This window comes from Drosophila eugracilis, unplaced genomic scaffold (genome assembly GCF_018153835.1).
Source record: "Drosophila eugracilis isolate 14026-0451.02 unplaced genomic scaffold, ASM1815383v1 contig_415, whole genome shotgun sequence".
Classification (NCBI taxonomy): Eukaryota; Metazoa; Arthropoda; class Insecta; order Diptera; family Drosophilidae; genus Drosophila; species Drosophila eugracilis.
Window position 1 is genome coordinate 1,455,277 of NW_024573278.1, and position 19,922 is coordinate 1,475,198.

Here is a 19,922-nt window from a genome sequence, read left to right on the forward strand (position 1 = left end):
ATCAGCGAATCAATAAAATTTTTCTGCAGGACTTTTATTTTAACTGTTGAGCGGAATCTTAAAAACACGTATACCCTTTTAATTTACGAGTAACGGGTAATATCTTTTACATGATAAAAAATTAATGCCTTTTTCTAATATTTCATCTCAGAAGTAATGGCTTTTTTAGGTGTTGTTCTCAAGATATGAAGCACCGTTTTTTTTAGCCAACCCTGGAAAGGGAAATTTTTATGAAAAAGAAGAAGAAAGCCGCTTCGTAGGGAAATTCGTGTTTTTGACAAATTTGTCAACGCTTACTACGATTTACAAGAATTTGTGCATTAAAAAAAAACAATAGCAAACATGACAGATAAGGCTCAGGAACAGAGCATCATGGACAAGTCCATGAGGTCGGTTTTCGTGGGGAATATACCTTACGAAGCTACCGAGGAGAAGCTAAAGGAGATTTTCAGCGAAGTCGGGCCGGTTTTATCGCTCAAGTGAGTTTTTACGTTAAAACCATATAAAACTATGATCTATACCCCCTATTTCGAATCTCTGTAGGTTGGTATTCGATCGGGAAAGTGGCAAACCGAAAGGTTTCGGTTTCTGTGAGTACAAAGACCAGGAGACGGCATTGAGTGCCATGCGAAATCTGAATGGATACGAAATTGGTGGCAGGACACTTCGCGTGGATAATGCATGTACGGAAAAGTCGCGGATGGAGATGCAGCAGCTGCTCCAGGGGCCCCAGGTGGAGAATCCCTATGGAGAACCATGCGAACCGGAGGATGCACCCGAACTAATCACCAAAACTGTGGCTTCCTTGCCACCAGAGCAGATGTACGAGCTGATGAAGCAGATGAAACTCTGCATCGTGAGCAATCCTTCGGAGGCACGACAGATGCTCATGCTCAATCCTCAGCTGGCCTACGCTTTGCTCCAGGCCATGGTGGTCATGCGAATTGTGGATCCGCAGCAGGCACTCGGCATGCTCTTTAAGGCCAACCAAATGCCTCCAGTTTTGGGTGGCAATTCGCACCAGGGACCGGGAAACATGATGGGCCAGCAGCAACAGCAAGTTCCGCAGCAACAGCAACCACAAATTCCGCAGCAGCAAGTTCCACCGCCCCCAATGCCTGTTCCCGGACCTGGTTTTCCAACCAATGTCCATCCAAACGATATCGATTTGCGTATGGTGCCCGGTGGACCCATGCCGATGGATCCCAGGATGTTGGGCCGTGGCATGGATCAGGATCTCCGGGGATCCCTTCCCAATCCAGTCCCACCGCCACTAATGGATCCTCGGACACGTGCCCAAATGCCTTCTCAACAGCAAGGTGTTTCGCAGCCACCACCGGCTCCCTACCCAAGCGATCCACGCCAACGTCCCATGGATCCCAGGCTAAGAGCCGGACCTGGCCCTCAGCAGGCACCGCCGCAGGGCATTCCCCAGGCGCCTCCGCCGACACAACAACAACAAGCGGCCGCTCAGCAGCTGCAGAGCAGATTGGGGGCCCATGGAGTTCTGCCCTCCGATGCCTCAGACCAAGAGAAGGCCGCTCTTATCATGCAGGTGCTGCAACTGTCCGACGAGCAGATCGCCCAATTGCCCTCCGAGCAACGGGCCAGCATCCTTATGCTCAAGGAGCAAATCGCCAAGAGCACACAGCGTTAGTGTCGATCCGATATACACTATTATCAAATCCACATTTTGGTTTATACATGCAAAACTATTTTCAATTTGTATCAAACAATAAAAAGAATATTTCTCACACAAACGGAGATTTATTTTGCGGAATGGCTCTGGCTTTCAGTGGGCAGATACTAGGGTCTGGTGCAGCTTTTGCACCGTCGTATTGATCATCTGGCGTAGGACGTCATCCTCGGCGCAGCTGACAACCTGAAATAAATTATTAATCTTTAAAAATGAATAATAAAGATCGATTTAAAAACTAACCAATGTTTCCAGGTTGATTTCCGCCCGTTTGCCACTGACTACTACTGGTAGCAGATCACCCTTGAACATTTTGGGCACACAATTGTCGCCGAAGGTGTCCTGCAGCGTTTCAATGAGGCACTCCCGAAAACGTGATTCATCCGACTTGGTCTGCTTCGTGGCGCCCTTCAGATTGGTTCCACCCAGCTCTGATTGCATTATGCAGGCGAGGACGGCATCCGCATAAACATCGTTAACATGCGTTGCTTGCCACTCCATTACGATTATCTTCTGCTCCACAGTTAGTTCAATGCAGCTAAAGACCCGCAGTTTTCGATCCGGCTCTATTACCTCCACACATCCTGCTCCAATGCGATCGAGCAGAAGCTCAAGTGTGGTTAGTGAGCTGCCCCAAGGAATCGACTGACGTTGGGTCACTACTGACATGCTCATATCGGTGTATTCTGTGAAACAGATTTAAAAATAATAACCGAAAAACTTATTATAACGATATTTATTATACATTACTTACTGCCTAGATCAGAAGGAGCCAGCAAGTGGTACTTAAAATCCCGTTTAACCAGAACACCTGAGAGTTTGCTTCCCACTTCCGAGAATTCTTGGCAGCCAGGCTTCCCATCACCTTGGCGGTTTTCTCTCCGCGGAAATACAGATCCACGGCGTGTGTGTTACGCGGGTTATAAAACTTTATGTCTGTACTAGCATCCGCTTCGTATTCTCGCTGCAGAGCCAACTTTAGACGCGACATCTCATTCTGCTCGCCATGGACGAGCACCACGTGTGTGGGCTTCAGCAAGCGAATGAACTCGCTGGTCTGCTGATAGTCAGTATGAGCCGAAAAAGATATGTAGTCCACGGACATGTTGAGTGGAAGCTTTTGCCCTGATAGCGTAGTGATCTCTTCTGGCTCTGAGAGTACAGATTTGGCCAGAGTTCCTTCTACGCAATAACCGGCTATGATCACTCCATTTTTGGGATCCGTGCACCAGCTCTCGAAGAGCTCTCGCGATAGTCCCGACTGCATCATACCGGGAGAGGCCATGATTACACAGGGTCCGATGTCCTCAAAGTGATCAATTCCCTTTAGATTGGAAATGTGTCGAAAAACAAAGGGATTGTTAACGGCTATCTGCCGACGAATGCGATCGTTCATGGCATTGATGTACGTCTGGTAGACGGCCATACACTTTTTGGCCAGCGAAGACGCATAGTAGATGGGAATCTCGTGAAGATCAGGGTTTTGTGACCAGTATTCATCCAGAATAAGTAACAATTCCTGTGCACGACCCAAGGCAAACACTGGAATCAAACATCTGCCACCTTGTTGAACAATTTTCTGCACGAGCGAGGTAAAACGATTCTCACGATCCTCTCGTTTCTCATGTATGTGAGTGCCATAGGTAGACTCTGTGATCAAAACATCAGGCTTCATGGGTGGCACTTCGGCGGCCATTAAATGACGATCTTCCTGACGAGAGAAATCGCCAGTGTATAGGATTTTGATGCCAGCAATTTCTATCATAAACATGGCAGCACCCAAAACATGACCAGCAATATAAGCACAAAAGCGAACGCCCATTACATCGCGCTCTTCGTGAAAATTGATCGTCTCTATCTTCTCCATAGAGGCCTCTAAATCGGCTTCCGTGTAAAGCATCTGTTCGGTGGAGATATTGCTGATTTTGATGTAATCTGATAACATCCATCGGTATATGGCTTTGGTGGCGTGGGTCATGAAGCAGCGACCCTTAAAGCTGGTCTTCATGAGAAACCAGGGCAAGGCGCCGCAGTGATCCAGATGGAAACTAGAAAATAGAGTAATTTCCCATTATAACTTGGGTATTCGTTTAGTTATTGAGCTACCCACTGTGAAATAAACAGCAGATCAATCTCATCCGCTTCTATCAGGTCCACATAGGGCAGTGCATCCATGCCGGTCAATCCTGGATGGATTCCACAGTCTAGCATGATCTTCTTGCCCTTGAACTCTAACATGATGCAGGAGCGTCCCACTTCTTGGCCAGCACCTCTGAAATGGAGTAATGATTCGACAGTTTAGCTTGATTTATCTAATTGAAATCCAAATTTTCTTACAGTGGCTTAATCTGCAAAAGATCACTCTCCTCATCCGGCACACGTGCATCACCTGTTGCCTGCGTCATAATGGTAAGAAAAACTTAATAAATAACTAAACAAACTTTACAAATCGCCGGCAACAAAACGCTGTGCTCGCCAGTGTGACCAGATAATGTTTTCAACCGGTTAAAATTTTTTTCCCTGAGGACGAAATATCAATAGCTATAATTTTTAGTTAACTCCGGGAGCGAATAATCGAATTCGTATAATCCAAAATGTTCCTAACCATCTTTTTTTTAACATAATTTCTAAAGTTTTGTTTAATGTAATAAATTATACATTGTGTAAAATATTTTTTAATATAGCTTAATCTGACGGTTTCCTTGGGATACCACCATAAATGCCCAGATCCCTCATTCTCGATTTGGCCACACTGATTGCCACACGAAAGTCGAACAACTAAAAGAAAACTATTTTGGACAAATGGGAGGATCTAGCTACGATGGTGAGCTTTGGGATTGCTTGGCAATCTTAACCTTAACTTATAACCCCATATTATCCCCCACGCAGTGCTCCGGAAGCAGGCGAGGAGTCTGGAGAACGAGATCGACCTAAAGCTGGTGGCATTCAGTAAAATCGGAGCAGGCAGCGGAGGAGGAGGAGGAAGTGGCGGAATAGGAGGCGTTGACACATCGCCGCTCCTGGGCGAACACGTCTTCGATTCACTGTCGGAGGAGATCGAGCAGATGCTGGAGAAGGTGGGATATAGGTCTCAAGCCATGGGATGGTACGGGGATTAGCCTCAAAGCTGGGATTAAACACACACTTTTGTGTTCTGTTTCCAATTTTAGTTATTTTAACATTCAATATTCCTATTATTTCGGAAAAGAAATTCCTTCTAGTGAAGTATAATATAGTCTTTATAGTTTACGTTCTCGGAAAATTTCCCTATGGAAACGCCACGAGAAATTTGGTCATTTGATTTACACTATTTTAAGAACCTAATTTGAGATTTAAAAAGTTATAATGAATTGTGTATATATGTAAATGATTTTTTCAAAAATCTTTTGCAATTAAGTGATTAATTAGTCATTATAAGCACTAAATCTCTTTGATATTTAAGGAATTTTAAGTAATTCATAAAATATTTAAAACCCCTAGGATTCCTTATTTGTATATTTTTATTCTTTCCAGTTATCTTCCCTAAATGAGTCCATGTCAGACTTGCCCGCTTCGGGAGCTGCCGCAATGCACACACTGCAGAGGCATAGAGAAATCCTGCAGGGTTATCGGCAAGAGTTCAACAAGATTTGCGCCAACCACACGATGCGAATTGAGCGAGAAGAACTCCTCCGAGGCTCTGGCTTGGCTACGAGTTCTGGTAGTCCTTCCATTTCCGGCCTGAGCCGCCGTGAGATGTACCTCAAAGAGAGCGGACACCTCAGCAGCGCCAGTCACCTGGTCAACGATCAGATAAACATAGCCATTGAGACACGAGACCATCTACATGCTCAGCGACAGGCCTTTAAGCGGCTGCAGACGCGCTTTAACGATATCTCTAATCGATTCCCACTGATTTCCAGGTGAGCATTAAATTGTCTTTAAGAGATCATCTGATACCATAGTAAACAATTATTTTACTTTCACTTTCAGTCTCATTCAGCGCATCAATATCAAAAAACGACGCGATTCCCTGATCCTAGGAGCAGTTATTGGCTTCTGCGTGATTTTGCTGCTGCTCTACGCCTTCAACTAGCGGCATGTCCTTCTAATTTGGCCAAAGATAGAGCTTGCATTGAACTCCAATACAGACAACTGCAATTTTCGTTTTGTTTTCTTTGATGGTATATGTGTATGATTAACTTGTGATAGCAATAAAATTTACTATATAAGACGATTCCAGCAACCCTTGATCTTAATACCAGGCAATAACCAGTACCAATAGTCAGACATAGCAAAACATAAGAACGAAGTTTGTTATCATCAACCGAATAAATATATATATTTCTGAATCAATTCCAACGATCTGGAGATGGCTGAGAATGCTCCCGAGGGGTCACCTCTAGTAGCTCCCACTGAAGAGGTTCCAGTTGCAGAGGAAGTTCTTGCAGTGGGCACTGTTCCTGAAGAGGAGGGAACAGATATTCAAGATACAGCAGCAGATCTTGCCACTAAAGAAATACCCGATGGTGAAGAAGGTTCAGTGTTGCCAACCGAGGAAGATCAGATGTCAAAAGAAGGCCAGGAAGCTCACGGAAAACCAAAAGGTTTAATAAGCGCCGAACAACGAAAGGCTGAAAAGCTGTTCAAGGTGAAGAAGCTGCTCCAGAAAAAGAAGGTTGAGGAAATGGCATTACTGCCAGTTCCTGAGGTCAAAGATAAGCCCCAAGAACCTGATGATAATATTCAGGATGAGGTCGAGGGAGGAGCAGCCCAAGGAGACGCACCCGAGAGAATCCGTGCAGAGCTATCACTCTTTGCATTCTATTGGTGAAGAGTCCGGTGATGACCTCGATGATATAAATGCCATTATCAACCAAAAAGTCCCATCTCCAGAAGAAGGCGCTGTTATCGATGAGGACGTAGAGTCAGTTTCCAGCGAGGATACACCATTGCCCAGATTGGGAAACTCCTTGAAGAGTGAGTTCATTCACGAGTTCGACAGCCTGCCCAGCATTTCCGACATTTCCCTCGATTCGGAACCAGAACATGAGACCGAACCGGAGCGTGATCCAGAAAAAAGTCCTCAATCACTGCGGACACCTCACTTGCGGAAAATGCTGAAGAAGCGGGGGAGGGTGAGTCTGGTGGATCGTCCGCTCGGGATGTTGACATAAATACGACGACTGAGGCCGAGGAAGATGATGAGTCCATAGAAATGGACGACTTGCCCGACGAACAGGCGTTGGGAAAGCAAGTAATCATTGCTGAGGAGGTCGACACTATGGCCATGTTCGCTGTGGCCGTAGATGCGGATGTCGAGCTCCAGCCAGAAATGAAAGAAACAGTAGAAGAACCCTTCTGGTATCGTCTCACTGTCGATTTCCTGAACCATCTAATTAACACCGTTGTGGCTTATTCGGAAAACGCCGACAAAAACAAGGAAAACCTTTTGGACAAGGAAAAGATGATTTTGGAACTGGCGCGTTTGCTAGACGATTACACCTACGAAAAATGTCTGAACACCCAGTTGAATAATGTCGTGTGTGACTACTACCGGCGCATTCGAAAGTTTAACAATTTTCAGCCACTGTCCGATGAGGACACTGGCAATGAGTTCATCCGTTATATACACGCCTTAAAAATGGTTGACAACTTGATGGAACGTGTCAAATTGATCAAGATTAGGTATGGACATAGTACGGCACGAGCAGCGATGGAACTGAACGCTTATTCCGCCGTCGCTTTCAATGAGGAGCAGCGCCTGGAGGGCTTCATGCGAAAGACCCTTATCCGCCGGGATATGGATCGCCTGAAGCGCGCCCTGGACAATGATCTTAGGCGTATGCAGGACTTACGCAACCAAATCAGCGAGAAGCGCTACGAGCTCAACCTGAACCTTCACACATTGGCCTTTGTCGATGAGGTAGGTTTCGATAATTATAATTATAATATAATCATGCATTCCTACAAAACCCTTCTCATTAATAATACATTGCAGAAAGTAATGAAATTTGAGAGAGTCACTGAGACACTGACCATTTCCCAAATGCTATGTGCCAATGAATCCATAATACAGTTAAGCAAGCAATTAGAGGGTAAGTTTAAGTTATGCATAGAAAACGAACCAAAAAAATATTAAAAACTAATTCGTATAGAAAAATGCAAGGACGTAGCGGTGATGCAGTCCAACTACAAAAAGTCTATGATTGAGGAGACATGCATCAGGGAGAAGCGAGACATGATTGCCTATATGCTAGCTAAGGCCAAGAAAGAGTACGCCGACCGGTTCGAACGGCGAAACAGGCTGCGCAAGGAGCTGACGAGTCTTCAAGTGGAGCATGCCAGACTGAAGGCCCAGCGGGTAAAGTTGGAGCTCAAGGGAGGTTTGCTCTTTAAGGTTGGACTGATGTACGATTATGACAAATGTATGGCCGACATAGAAAATCGACGCGCCAAAATTGCGAATATGAAGAAAACATGCACCGACCTGAGTAAACGCATTTTTGATATCCAAATTCATAGGCACCACTCCAGTTTTTCCATAAACGAACTCCCTTAATTACAAATAATTTGTAATTTTTTATTTTCACTAAAATATCTAATAAAAATTTAAGTGCATCTTTATAAATATTGGAGGAAGTTAAAAGAAACCTTTTTGAAACCTGGTTTTACACCAAAAAAAATTGGTAAAGGTACTTTCCCGCCGATGCCAGATTTTTTTGAACAATCGGTATGGAGTATTTTAAGTATTTTTTTTTATCGATAACCATTAGGCCTCACCATAGTTCAGCCCTGCCAAACAGCTGTTCGTAGATGTGATAATAACTTGGTTTTTATTTTTTAACCAACACGTTTGGCCCGTAACAAAATTGGTTTTTCTGAATAGAAATCCATATAGAATTGTTTTGGCAGAAATGTCCGTGCTGCCCAACGCCAATGAAACGCCAGTAACGGCACCAAGGATGTTTGGTGATCCAGATTTGGATCGAATGGCCATGCAATATGTGGGAAACATGCAGCACTACCGCGAAAACATCGTTATCCCTAAGAGCAACGGCCCGGTGAAGATCAAGACCAACGAGGAGAAGTACATAGAGACAGCGGTGGAAAGTTGCGGCTTCAAGTGCGCCATGGCCTGTGTGATGGGTGGGTTACAATCAAGCGCTTAAGGTTATGGGTATTTATTTATTTATATGCCTATCAGATTCTCATGATACACCTAAAGTGTAATATTTTAACAACAATGTCTTTAAATTTGTTTGTCGTTGTCAGTGAAAGTAACAAGTGTAATTACTTTAATCTTTTTTATAAATTTGCAATTAGTTATGGATATGGACCCTTCGGTTCAAACCATATTATCTTTTCTCAAGATTATTGATTCTAATTATGAATTAAAATAATTCCCATTACAGGTTATGGACTGGGTGCCGCCTTGGGTTTGTTCAGTGCCTCTGTTAATCCTAGCATGGCTGATCCCTTCGCGAATGAGAAGAAGCAAACAGCGCGGGAGGTGTTCCGTGAAATGAGGGCTACCACTCACTCCTATGCAAAGAATTTTGCTCTGATTGGATGTGTATTCTCCGCCGTAGAGTGCACCATCGAAAGTGTGAGTTTATAATTTTAAAAATATATTTTCTTTATAATACAATATCTAATCCTACAGCATCGAGGAGTGACAGATTGGAAGAATGGCACCTATGCCGGAGGCATTACCGGCGGACTGATTGGCCTGCGGGCTGGCGTCAAGGCGGGCGTGATCGGTGGACTGGGATTCGCAGCCTTCTCCACGGCCATCGATTACTATATGCATTCTAGATAGGCTCAGTTTACTAATTCGGTTACCTTGTTCTGTATAAATGTTTGTTTCTAGCTAATGTCTATGGTATTGATATACTTTTGTAAATTACCGCCAAGGAAATGGTTTCGTCACGACCAATGGTGATGGTCTGGATACCATTTCCGGTTGGTTCCCATTTAAAGCCCTGACATTTGGAGAAGTGCAGCTGCCAGCCATTAATATTGCCCCCATCAAAAAGGCACTGTGTGGCATAAACAATGTGCCACAGTCTCGCTTTCAAATTCGGCCAGTGAGCCCCGCGACCGGTTTTCTTTTCGGGGGGAGCACTGTGTCCACTTTGTTTTTTTTTTTTTGTGGGAACGGGAACGGGAATCTCGATCCAGCAGCAGCAAATTTCCAGTTTCAGCTTTTTGTTCAGTTCGATTCGAGCGGCGGACAGGTAGAGATCGTTCGCTGGTTATTTTTCTACGAAAAAGGGGTTTCCGCTTTCGGTTTTAGATCTTCGCGCGTGTTTTTAATTTCAAGAAGAGGATGAGCATCATTCCCCAAGCAGCTGCAAAAGTGCAACAGCAGCAGCAGGAGCACCAACATCATCAGTAACCGCAGCAAACACAAACGGGTTTCATTTGCACTCGTCGGGCATTTATTTGAATTGTGTGTGCGGTTGGGTCGCGTGCAGTTCACGGAATATGCAAAAAGCCTTAATCATTAAATTAAACACAGACTAACGACTAGTAAGCACATGGAACTCAGCCACGGATGTGACTCCTCTTTCTTCTTCTCCTCCACTGCGGCTTATTTGAAAGAAAACCAATTGAAGGAGAGGCGACAGAGATCAAATCTCTTGAGAGAACATTCACAGTAGATACCAGATAAGAATACAGCAAGAAATATAAATTGGATGCCACTTTTTTAAAAGAAAGGGTTTGCCTGTAGATTTCAAAGGAAGATAAATGGACAGTTTTGTTAAGAAGTTTTATAAATAGGAACTATTGATTAAAGTTCTTTAAATAATCTAACTTATCTTTAGTTAAAGTGATTTTACAAATTCAACCAATCGAAACCTTAGATGATGAATTTTGTGCATTTTTTAAGATTTTCCTATCTATGTTTACATTTCTATTTTGCTTGAAACAAGAATGCTTTTTAGTATCAAAAAGTTCATTCATTATCCCAACATTTTTTGCTTAAGATTTCATTAATGGCAAAAATTAATAAAAATTATAAATTTTTTTATCTTAGTGTCCACTGTATTTGCTTTCAGTACGATCGTGAGTCACAAGTGTCTGGGCAACATTGGTCTGGCTGCGGTCGGTTTACTTCGTCAGTGTTTTGTTTATGCAACCAATTCCAGAGCCACAAACACTTCTTGTTTGCCTTTCTCATCGTTGGCAGCTGCGAACAGCTCAATTCTCCGTTCTCGATTCTCAATTCTTTGCTCTCGATTCTTGATACTCCCCCTTCCAGCTGCCAGCCAGCAAGTTCAATGAAACCAAGTGACACTTGCAATTGCGATCGCATGTAATTGGTGAATCAAAATTCAAAAGTCAGTTTGAGAATCAACCCCACAGTTGATTCAACGAGCTCAGCATTCTGTTGTTTGGGCTCCAACGCCATTTGTTGCCACATCGAGAGACAAAGTCTTATCTTATCTTAGAATAATCAGCTCGAAGCACAGTAAAACTTCTATAGCTTGACTTATAACTGAATTTATAAAAATGTTTTTTTTTTTTAAATTTTATTAAATTGAAAATTTATTAAAATGCAATAAGAAAAATGATTGTCTTTTTTAATATTTTTTGGAGATTAAAAATTTAAAATTACCAATAAAAGTAATGTGTTAAGCATACAAATTTAAATTTTGAAAAATCTTAAATAATTATGAGCCAACCAAAAACTTACCTCAAAATTATATATAATTAAATTAGTAGGATTTACAAAAAAAGAGATTAGGGATGTTGACCTGTTTTTGCTATTTTTGTAGAGAGATTCCTTTTTAACCAGGTTAAAAGTGGGCTCTGAACAAATTAGCTGGCGAAGAAAGCAAGAAAAGCAACGTTAACGACCTTGTGGAGAGGTGCAGAGATAGAGGGGGAAGAAATGTGTTCTGAGAGTCCAAAAAACAGTAGACCCCGACGATGACTCAATTAGAATTCACTTTTACTTAAGTGATCATTTCCAGCTGAGAGAGAGCATGCGAGAGAATCGAGAGGGAACCTAAAAGAGACATACTCTCACTATCTCTCTCTCCGCCGATATCTAATCAAAACAAATAATGCCAACAGTCCACGGCGGCTTGAATCATTAATTTAGTTCTATATTCCAAAGAGAGCAGTTCAGTGCTGCCTGAAGTGAAAAATATAAAAAAAAAACAATATTAAAGAAAAATAACGAAAAATCTTAAGTGCAATTTAAAGAAGATATAGATAAAGTTACTAACAGATCTCGAAATTTGTAACGCTTAAGTAGGGAAACAAGCGAAGCCCATACCGTAATGAAGCACAAATTTTTGCTATTGGTGAGTAAATATTTCAGCCTTTCCAAAACAGTAACCTTATCTTATCGCACATACTTTCGGTTCAGATAGTGGGATCACAGAGTATTTCCTATAAAGCTGTTCCCTGAAAAAAAACCTGAAGTATGGGGAGACCTTTTTATTAAACACAACTACTGATGATATGACCTCCTTTCGGACACTCAATTTACAGTTAAAAAATATAGGATGTCATAGGTTATTAGAGATGTATGAGTCAATCAGATGATTCATATTTGTTTTGTTTATATGTCAAGAATTTTAAGTACACATTACCTTCTAGTTTTGGGTTTTCCTTCAAAGATAAAACCCAAAAATTTTTTTCAAAAATATAATTTCATGTTTTTAAGATTCTTGAAAGAAGCCGTAGCACGGATACCGATTACAATATATTCCAAGATTTTAAAGAAAATGCAACATAATGCAGAAAAATTGAGAAAAATGGCCGAAATCTTTTATTCACTATGTTTGATAGCCAAAGCAGAGGATATTTTGCTTGATTTAATCATGATCAAGGTCCTTCAGGTGGACTATGTTACATAGTAATAAAGGAGTTCAGAACAATGGAAACTATCTTATATTAGATGAATGTATATAAAGGATATCAAAGAACGAAAATGTACTATGAGTACTTTTTTGATTAAATCTATTTCAAAATACTTTAAAGTGAAATATATTTGTTTGTTTATTTTATGATTAAATCTATCAATTGTTAACATCAAGAACATTTTTATTTTCTTTGTTTTTTATATTGACCCAGAAATGATTGATTTTTTGTAGGTTGAGTAAACAAGATTATTTAGTTTAACCCTGTCATACATTAGATTATACTTTTGCTAAGTATAAAATTCCATCAATTATATATAAGTAAATGCCAATTTACTTTTCCTTTCAACGGCCATCAAATTACCTTTTCTATGCAAAAATTCTATAAAAGTCTGGTCTTGCAGTACTGCATTGAATTTCTTCACAAGTCTCAGCTGTCGAACCCCTTGATTTTAGCAATTTAATTACATATATAATTGGCGCCAACCTTACTGGTCTTTTAAAGTACTTTCGTCTGTCTGAAAACTTGTACTTTTCGTGACATATGAGAATCAGCTCAGAATCAGATGCAGATATATGTATAATAGCCCGGCCACGGTCAGAACAATGTATGTAATATGTAGCAAAGTTTATCAAGGAACAATAACACGTGCAAATTACTCAGGTTGGTTTTCCGGGAAATACTTTAATCTTTTTTGGTAATCAGCACTCTCAAATGTTTTTCTTTCTCGTACTCGATGAAAGAGATAAAGACAAATTTGTAAACAAAGTTTGGTATATATATAAATGCATCATTTACTTCTTTAATTTTTATAAACATATTGTTTATTTAAATGTATTTCTGGTTAAAGTTTTTCTATTTTATAATTTAATTACATTCTAATTTTATTCTTATAGATTTCAATGCAAATTAATCAAAAGGCAAAAGACAAAAATGATTCATTTACATCTCGAATTCAAATCTTAAACACAACCTCAGGCCAATTTTTCATTGAAAGTTCAAATTTGATGATAAAATGATGAAAATTTGGCAAAAATTTATCATAATAAGTGACCCTATATTTCAGTGACCATAAACATAATTGGCAATTTTAAATTACTTAACTCATTGTCTCCTTGCAGCTCCTTACTGAAACGGTATTCCTTCTGGCTACCGCAGTTCAAGGCCAGCACGAGGACATCCCTTATCAACCGGTGACCGATATCTGCCAGACCTGCGTATGCCTGAGAAATCAGGATAGTGATCGTGCGACGCACTTCAACCTGGATTGCTCGGTGAGGAATTTTGAGCATATCCTGGCCCGCTGGCCACAGGAGTTCGGAAGCCAAGCGATAGCGGCAGGAGCTTCTTCGGAGATAGTGGTATCATACTCGGGCAATAGGATTAAGTTACTTCAACAGCTGCCGGCCACAAATGCCACCTTAACCCTCTCCTGCCGGCATTGTGGTCTGCAGGATCTGCAGGCTCCCCTCTTCATGGACGTGCCCAATGTGGAGGCCCTCTACCTCAGCTGGAATGAGCTAACTAATGATGCATTGGTCCCGGATCTCTTTAGAGGTCCTTTCCGCAACACTCGCTACGAGCCGATTGGATTACGGGATCTGGACTTGAGCCACAATCGAATATCTCGTCTGGATCGGCGGCTCTTCGAGCACACTCCACATTTGATCAGGTTGAATTTGGGCTACAATAAATTGAGTTCCCTAGATGAAGCCACTACGGCAGCTATTGCATCGGTTACTACATTGCAAAGATTGGATATCTCTAGCAATGGGTTGATGACCCTGCCACCACAGCTTTTTCCAAAGTTGGCCAGCCTCCGTATCCTAGATGTCTCAGGAAATGAGTTTAGTACAATTCCTGCCAGCCTCCAGCAGTTAAGCAAGGCGTTGGTACAACTAAATTTGGCTGGGAATACCTTCCTGACTTTCAAGGAGAACAGTCTTCATGGCTTGGAATCTCTAAAACGACTGAATATCAGTGGCATGCCATCTTTGAGAAGTTTGGAGAAGGGAGCATTGAATTTGCCTGCCTTGGAGCAGCTAGATTGCTCCAGAAATCCCAAATTGGAACACTTGGAGCTGGAGGATTTGCTAAGTAGTCGGAACTTGTCGCAAGTTGATTTGTCCAGGAATGCATTGAGCACTTTGACCCTTAATATCTCCAGTTCTAACAATAGTACCAATAATACAGAACCCTGGCCACGTCTTCGTCGACTTAGTATCTCGCGAAATCCTTGGTACTGCAGTTGCGAACTCTTCAAAGCCCTGGAGCTAACTGGAATTTCCCACATCGAACGGGAAACAGATAGTGCCGAAGCCCGTTGTGAAACTCCATATCTACTCGCCGGATCACGGCTCTCCAACTTGACAGCGCAAAGGATCTGTACGATGGTGATACCAAAGAAATACCGTGAAGTAGATGAGGAGCCACCGCGATTCCTGCGACGTCGCTATATTATACTGACCGCCATTATAGCCAGTATTGTTCTAGTAATTGGCCTGGTAATCGGATTCGTTGTGGTCTGTATACGACGGCGTCTCAAGGGCAGTGATTATGGGGTACAACCCATTCGATACACCAGCGTAAGGGGTAGCAATCTGTCGCAATTCTCGCAGCTGCAACCCGCTTCGGTGGCCAGTAAATTCAACAACGTCCATGCCGGAAGCAACAGTGGTGCCACCACGGGTGCTGCCAATGCCTAGAACGGTATTAAGATCCTAATTCGGTTTCCAAATCCGAGCTAGCTGCACAAGTTTCGAGCCAAAGATTTCCACGACAGTGTTGCGAATCCAACCGAAAAAAAGACTTCCTGTGCGTGCTATCATGTATATATATAGGTGTTCCTCTGTATTAAATCCCACAATGGAGCTAATCCTCCGATTCCTATTCCCAGTACCCTTAAATCTATAACCCCCTAGTATTTAGTGATGCCATCGATGTTTGTATTGTACTTAAGTTCCAAACATTTAGTGTGTAATAAAACATTTTCAAAATCAATTTCACCTTTGATATCTTTGGATATGGGTAAAAACTAATGTTCATATTTTTATTTATCTACTTCGTTAAGAAATGAAAACTACAAACAAAAAGTTGTTTTCTTATGTGAAGTTTATGAAGAAGTGGTTTATACATATGTTTTGAGGTCAACTTTAATATTTAAAATATAATAATAGTTTCTTTGTCCATTAAGAGGCTGTTAAAGTAGTTTAAACAAAGAAATTCATGCTCGACTAGAAGTCAAATTAAAATGTACAGATTTCCGCAAAGCTTGCTCACATATCGTTGATCTACTTAAAAACTTTTCTTGAGTTTATAAAATTGCTTTAGGAAACGTAAACAAAGGAACAACCAAGGGGCAGGATATGGGTTTCAGCCTGAAGTGGCATCGCTTGGCGAAGAGTTTATCTGACCAGTTGGCCAGATAACCGATAAAAGCTTAAACAGAGATAATACCCAGAGCAAAGGAGATAGTAGGCATGTGACCAACAAAAAAAAAAACGATCAATTTAGCATTCACTTTCGAGCAGCTCCTCTTCAGCGGCGGCCACAGGTGATGGTGGTAAGTTAAACAGATTGATGGCCTGCTTCTGGGCCAGAAATTGACGCATTTCGGCGAAGTTATCACGCTCCTTGTGCTGTTTGCTGCGTCGCTTGAAGACCTCTTCGTCGGCAGAATCTGAATCCGAATTAGAGGAGGAGGAATCATAGGTCGGAGAGGTTTTAGCATCTGCAAGTCGGTTGTCCTTCTGTTCTTGCTCCATATTTTCCATTTTGCCAAAGAGCTCGTCCACATTTATGCCCTTGGATTCCAGAACTTCACGCTCCTTCTCCAGCATTACCTGTCGTATGGGATCGATGCGATCCTTGAGCTGTTTGAGTACAGGCTTAAACCTGCCTTTGGTAATGCGCTTTTCGAAGTTAAGCAGTTCCTTTTCCGGTGAAGGAAAAGGAGCATTCTGCTCAGCCTCGAACTGATGGTCATCGTTTTCATCGTACATGTAGGCATAGAAATCATCTTTCTGCTGCGGTCCATCTACATTCTGGGAGAACTCTACCCTTAGGATACTCTCGGGGAATTCGTCATCCAGATCCTGCTTGGGTTTTGGTAACTCTCCCTCCAAATCCAGCTGGCTGTGCAGGAATTTGTTGTAAACCAACATCAATCGCTGGAAATCATCACAACAAACAGCTAAGGCATTTTCGATACCATGCATATTATTGGCCACGGCCACCAGCTCCTTTGAGTTATTTCTGTTCGCCGCCTCCGTCGCAGTAAGTTGCTGAAGAGTCACGTCCAGAGCTTGGCATTCACCGGCCACGGCTACCATGCAGGCACTCAGTTTAAGGGAGGAATGCTGCAGCACGGCAATGGGTCCACTCCGCTGCTGCTCAGTTTTGGTGGCATTCAACTCGGCCAGTTCCATTTGCTTCTTGTTCTGCATGGCCATTGCTAGATTGCTAAAATGCTGCTCCTCCTCCTGCACCAACTGTCGCACTAGGCAGTCGATCCTTACCAGATCTTCGGTTAGCTGGGAAATCGATGGGCGAGTGGTGATGGTTAGGGCCAGACGAAGCAGGTACTGTGACTGCACGTAGGCAAAGATATTGTGAAAATCCTATGAAAAATTTAAAATTTGTCAAATATTTTTTCTAAGTAATTATTCGTTAATCATTAAGCAGAAGATAACCTATAGTAAATCTTTTGACTATGATATTATTTAACACAGTTTATGGCTCTCTACTACCGCATTCAACTTTAATCGGCTTAATGACTACAAAAGTAATATATAATTTTGCTATCAGTTGAGTGCGTCATTAAAGATTACAAAGTGCACTGTGAATAAGCAAAAGGAGTCTTGTTTATTGCATTATTTTGATTTTTTTAGTTAACCGACATCTATTTGTTTCTAAGTTTAATGGAAACTTAAATATAAGATAGAGCCGCAACTTTTAAGTAACTACTCTTATTTGTTAGCCCTAAAAACTATCTTCTGCAATCAATCTCCTGCATACCTTTATGTGCTTGGGACTGTAGTCCGTGACATTATTCTTGAAGTACTCGCACTCCCGTAGTTCCTCCATCGGTGCATAATATGATCCGTATTTCGCCGGCAGCGGATAATCCGTCTCCAGTTTGCGGGTGGCATCATATAAGATCTCGGTAACCTCTTTGGCGGCCGTTATGCAATCCCAGGCACGCTCAATCTGGCGGGATCTGTAGAGGATTATGTTTGGTAACATTCTTACTAAGACTTAATATATATGCTTACTCTATCAACTCAGCCTGCTTCATGATAATAATCTCTTGAAAGTAAGTCATATTCCGCCGGATGCAGTTTCCGAATTCATCGATGGTCTTGACTAGTTGCTCCAATTTTCTTTCCACGATTTTATTACGGCAAACGAAGACGCTCTTTACAGCGCACAAGGCAGCAAAGGTGCCGGTTATAAGGATGGATGGTACCATCGTATACCGAATGCCCCTGGGGGTTATCAGGTGCTCCAAAAGAGTGCCTCCCAATATCAGACAGGCATTCCTTGGGGTCAGCAATTGCCGGCCGGGATTTGAGGCGGTCTGCAGCTCTTGCATGCATTGTTCCAGTGCCTCCACATGGTCCACCAGAAGGCGCTTCGAGAACAGGATCTTTTGCAGCAGGCGATCCTGGATTACCTGGTTTTGTTATGCATTAAGCATTAGTTAAGGTATTTTATTTATAGCCTCTGTTTTTCGACACGGCACTCACCTGTTTCTGCTTAAGGTCGTCCGCCAATTGGCGTTGCTCAATACCTAGCTGCAATGAAAATTGAATACATTATATTTAGACTATATTCTATAGTTTATTGCCGATCTATTGACACCACGCACCTTGAGCACTTGCATGTTCCACCTTTTGTTGTTTAGAAAGGCTTTATATTTTATTCAACACTACTTGTATTTAAAATACTAAAAATACCGACAGCATGCGGTGGTGAAGGGTATTCCAACTAGTATTTTTAAGTAAGCTTTATTATAGCTAGATTTTGCTATGTATATAACCATTAAGTAGGCCATCCGCAGGCGAGCATGTTGGCGAACATGCTTGTGAACTTGAATTTCATTTGCCACCAACTAGTGATGGCAATAAATACGAACGCCTTTCAGCGACTTTGCGGTTTTTAGCTAGTGGTTATGAAGACGAGAAATTCCTAACACGAATTTCTCCCCAGAGCTTTTATTTTTTATATTTTGTAACACTACATATGAATTGGTTTATACGTATTCGTCGCTGTTAAATAAATTTGCAATTTTATTTTTTTTTTTTTTTTTTATTTGGAATGTTTGCAATGCTTGACACCCCTTGATACGTCAGCATATCCATACGGCCTTGCATAAGGAGCTCGTCTATGCCTTTTTTGGCAAAAAGCTGCTGCTCCTTTGACAACTGCTTGAACATGGCAGCCCATCCTTCAGCATATATGTCAGCTTCACATTTTGGTTGCTTTTCCCTTATGTTGTCCAAGTGCGTTACTGCCTTCTGTAGGGACTCTGATGATTCATCATGTTTTCGTTTCGGTGCCTTCGGCTAAAAAATAAAATTGACAATTAATTACGTATTTCATATTTATAATTTTAGATACCAAATTAAGGTATTGCTTATAAAATACTTACTTAATACTTACTTAAAATACTTACTATTTCATTTTCCTCGCCGTCATCAAAACTGGTGATTCCATCGACCGAAGATTCTGTTTCATACAGGAAAGAAAGGTCGCTGAAGTACCACAGACTCGGCTGGTACACATCGTCCGTTCCAGCGCCAGATTTTTCACTTCTCTTTATTTTTCGTATTTCTCGTCTATATGACGCCCGCAAAGAGTTCACTTTTTTTTTAACTTCGTCTATTGTGGCGCGCTCATCAATTTCTTTGTACTTTTCTAATAGCACTTCCCATGCTTTATTTCGCAAATTTTTATTTTTATACGCCTCGCATTTTGCATTCCACACAGCAGGCTCATTTTCTAAGCAAACAATAAATTCTTGCAGAAATTTTCGGCTCATTTTGCGCTCCGCAAACACGTCTTGTCTCTACGAACCGATCTCACAATTGCCATCCATTGGCGAGCATGTTGTTTCGAACATGGACAAAATAGAATGAATTCAATTTTATGCGAACATGTTTGCGAACACGAAATATGACGACGAACACTACCATCCACGAGAAAAATTTCGGCGAGCACAACATGCTCGCGAACATGCTGTGGATGGCCTGCTTTAGCGATTTGCAGTATTATTCTATATTTTTTGCCAAAACAACTTAAGAAAAAACATGAATGGCCTCAGTATAATATAGTTTACTACCTAATCATACATATTTTTATTTTT

At 41.7% G+C, this 19,922-nt stretch overlaps 9 protein-coding genes across 11 annotated transcripts; 6 read left to right on the plus strand and 3 right to left on the minus strand.

Annotated features, from left to right (window-relative positions):
* The first annotated feature begins 232 nt into the window (after positions 1-232).
* LOC108116964 (cleavage stimulation factor subunit 2) lies at positions 233-1,756 on the plus strand. Its single transcript, XM_017229120.2, has 2 exons — positions 233-479; positions 544-1,756. The coding sequence occupies exons 1-2, from the start codon at positions 343-345 to the stop codon at positions 1,655-1,657; spliced, it is 1,251 nt and encodes a 416-aa protein (XP_017084609.1). The 5' UTR covers positions 233-342; the 3' UTR covers positions 1,658-1,756.
* On the minus strand, positions 1,697-4,168 carry LOC108116963 (cleavage and polyadenylation specificity factor 73). The gene is given in 6 exon segments (XM_017229119.2): positions 1,697-1,882; positions 1,940-2,382; positions 2,451-2,532; positions 2,535-3,744; positions 3,807-3,968; positions 4,034-4,168. Coding segments are annotated over 6 exon segments (2,055 nt in total). The 5' UTR covers positions 4,102-4,168; the 3' UTR covers positions 1,697-1,792.
* A 264-nt stretch (positions 4,169-4,432) lies between these two features.
* Positions 4,433-5,912, plus strand: LOC108117001 (Golgi SNAP receptor complex member 1). The gene is made up of 4 exons (XM_017229166.2): positions 4,433-4,520; positions 4,586-4,773; positions 5,210-5,598; positions 5,669-5,912. Exons 1-4 carry the CDS (start codon positions 4,499-4,501, stop codon positions 5,769-5,771), a joined length of 702 nt encoding a protein of 233 aa, XP_017084655.2. The 5' UTR covers positions 4,433-4,498; the 3' UTR covers positions 5,772-5,912.
* A 106-nt stretch (positions 5,913-6,018) lies between these two features.
* On the plus strand, positions 6,019-8,306 carry LOC108117000. Its single transcript, XM_041818937.1, is given in 5 exon segments — positions 6,019-6,431; positions 6,481-6,742; positions 6,745-7,601; positions 7,677-7,773; positions 7,834-8,306. Coding segments are annotated over 5 exon segments (2,004 nt in total). The 5' UTR covers positions 6,019-6,047; the 3' UTR covers positions 8,238-8,306.
* A 162-nt stretch (positions 8,307-8,468) lies between these two features.
* On the plus strand, positions 8,469-9,552 carry LOC108116940 (mitochondrial import inner membrane translocase subunit Tim22). The gene is made up of 3 exons (XM_017229087.2): positions 8,469-8,824; positions 9,091-9,284; positions 9,342-9,552. Exons 1-3 carry the CDS (start codon positions 8,593-8,595, stop codon positions 9,495-9,497), a joined length of 582 nt encoding a protein of 193 aa, XP_017084576.1. The 5' UTR covers positions 8,469-8,592; the 3' UTR covers positions 9,498-9,552.
* A 95-nt stretch (positions 9,553-9,647) lies between these two features.
* On the plus strand, positions 9,648-15,556 carry LOC108116937 (insulin-like growth factor-binding protein complex acid labile subunit). 3 transcript variants are annotated; one of them, XM_017229083.2, is made up of 3 exons: positions 9,648-10,210; positions 11,762-11,994; positions 13,678-15,556. In XM_017229083.2, exons 2-3 carry the CDS (start codon positions 11,971-11,973, stop codon positions 15,259-15,261), a joined length of 1,608 nt encoding a protein of 535 aa, XP_017084572.2. In that variant the 5' UTR covers positions 9,648-10,210; positions 11,762-11,970; the 3' UTR covers positions 15,262-15,556. The 3 variants fall into 3 exon arrangements, with proteins under 3 accessions (XP_017084572.2, XP_017084573.2, XP_041674884.1); XM_017229084.2 differs by having other exon boundaries at positions 11,790-11,994; XM_041818950.1 differs by lacking the exon at positions 9,648-10,210 and having other exon boundaries at positions 11,327-11,994.
* Positions 12,276-13,084, plus strand: LOC108116939. The gene has a single exon (XM_017229086.2). The coding sequence runs from the start codon at positions 12,349-12,351 to the stop codon at positions 12,550-12,552; it is 204 nt and encodes a 67-aa protein (XP_017084575.1). The 5' UTR covers positions 12,276-12,348; the 3' UTR covers positions 12,553-13,084.
* Positions 15,553-18,483, minus strand: LOC108116936. The gene is made up of 5 exons (XM_017229082.2): positions 18,426-18,483; positions 18,304-18,351; positions 17,830-18,230; positions 17,573-17,774; positions 15,553-17,175 (listed from the first exon to the last, which is right to left on the minus strand). Exons 1-5 carry the CDS (start codon positions 18,438-18,440, stop codon positions 16,066-16,068), a joined length of 1,776 nt encoding a protein of 591 aa, XP_017084571.2. The 5' UTR covers positions 18,441-18,483; the 3' UTR covers positions 15,553-16,065.
* Positions 18,484-18,744: 261 nt separating this feature from the next.
* LOC108116938 lies at positions 18,745-19,634 on the minus strand. The gene is made up of 2 exons (XM_017229085.2): positions 19,233-19,634; positions 18,745-19,122 (listed from the first exon to the last, which is right to left on the minus strand). Exons 1-2 carry the CDS (start codon positions 19,596-19,598, stop codon positions 18,847-18,849), a joined length of 642 nt encoding a protein of 213 aa, XP_017084574.2. The 5' UTR covers positions 19,599-19,634; the 3' UTR covers positions 18,745-18,846.
* Positions 19,635-19,922: the final 288 nt, after the last annotated feature.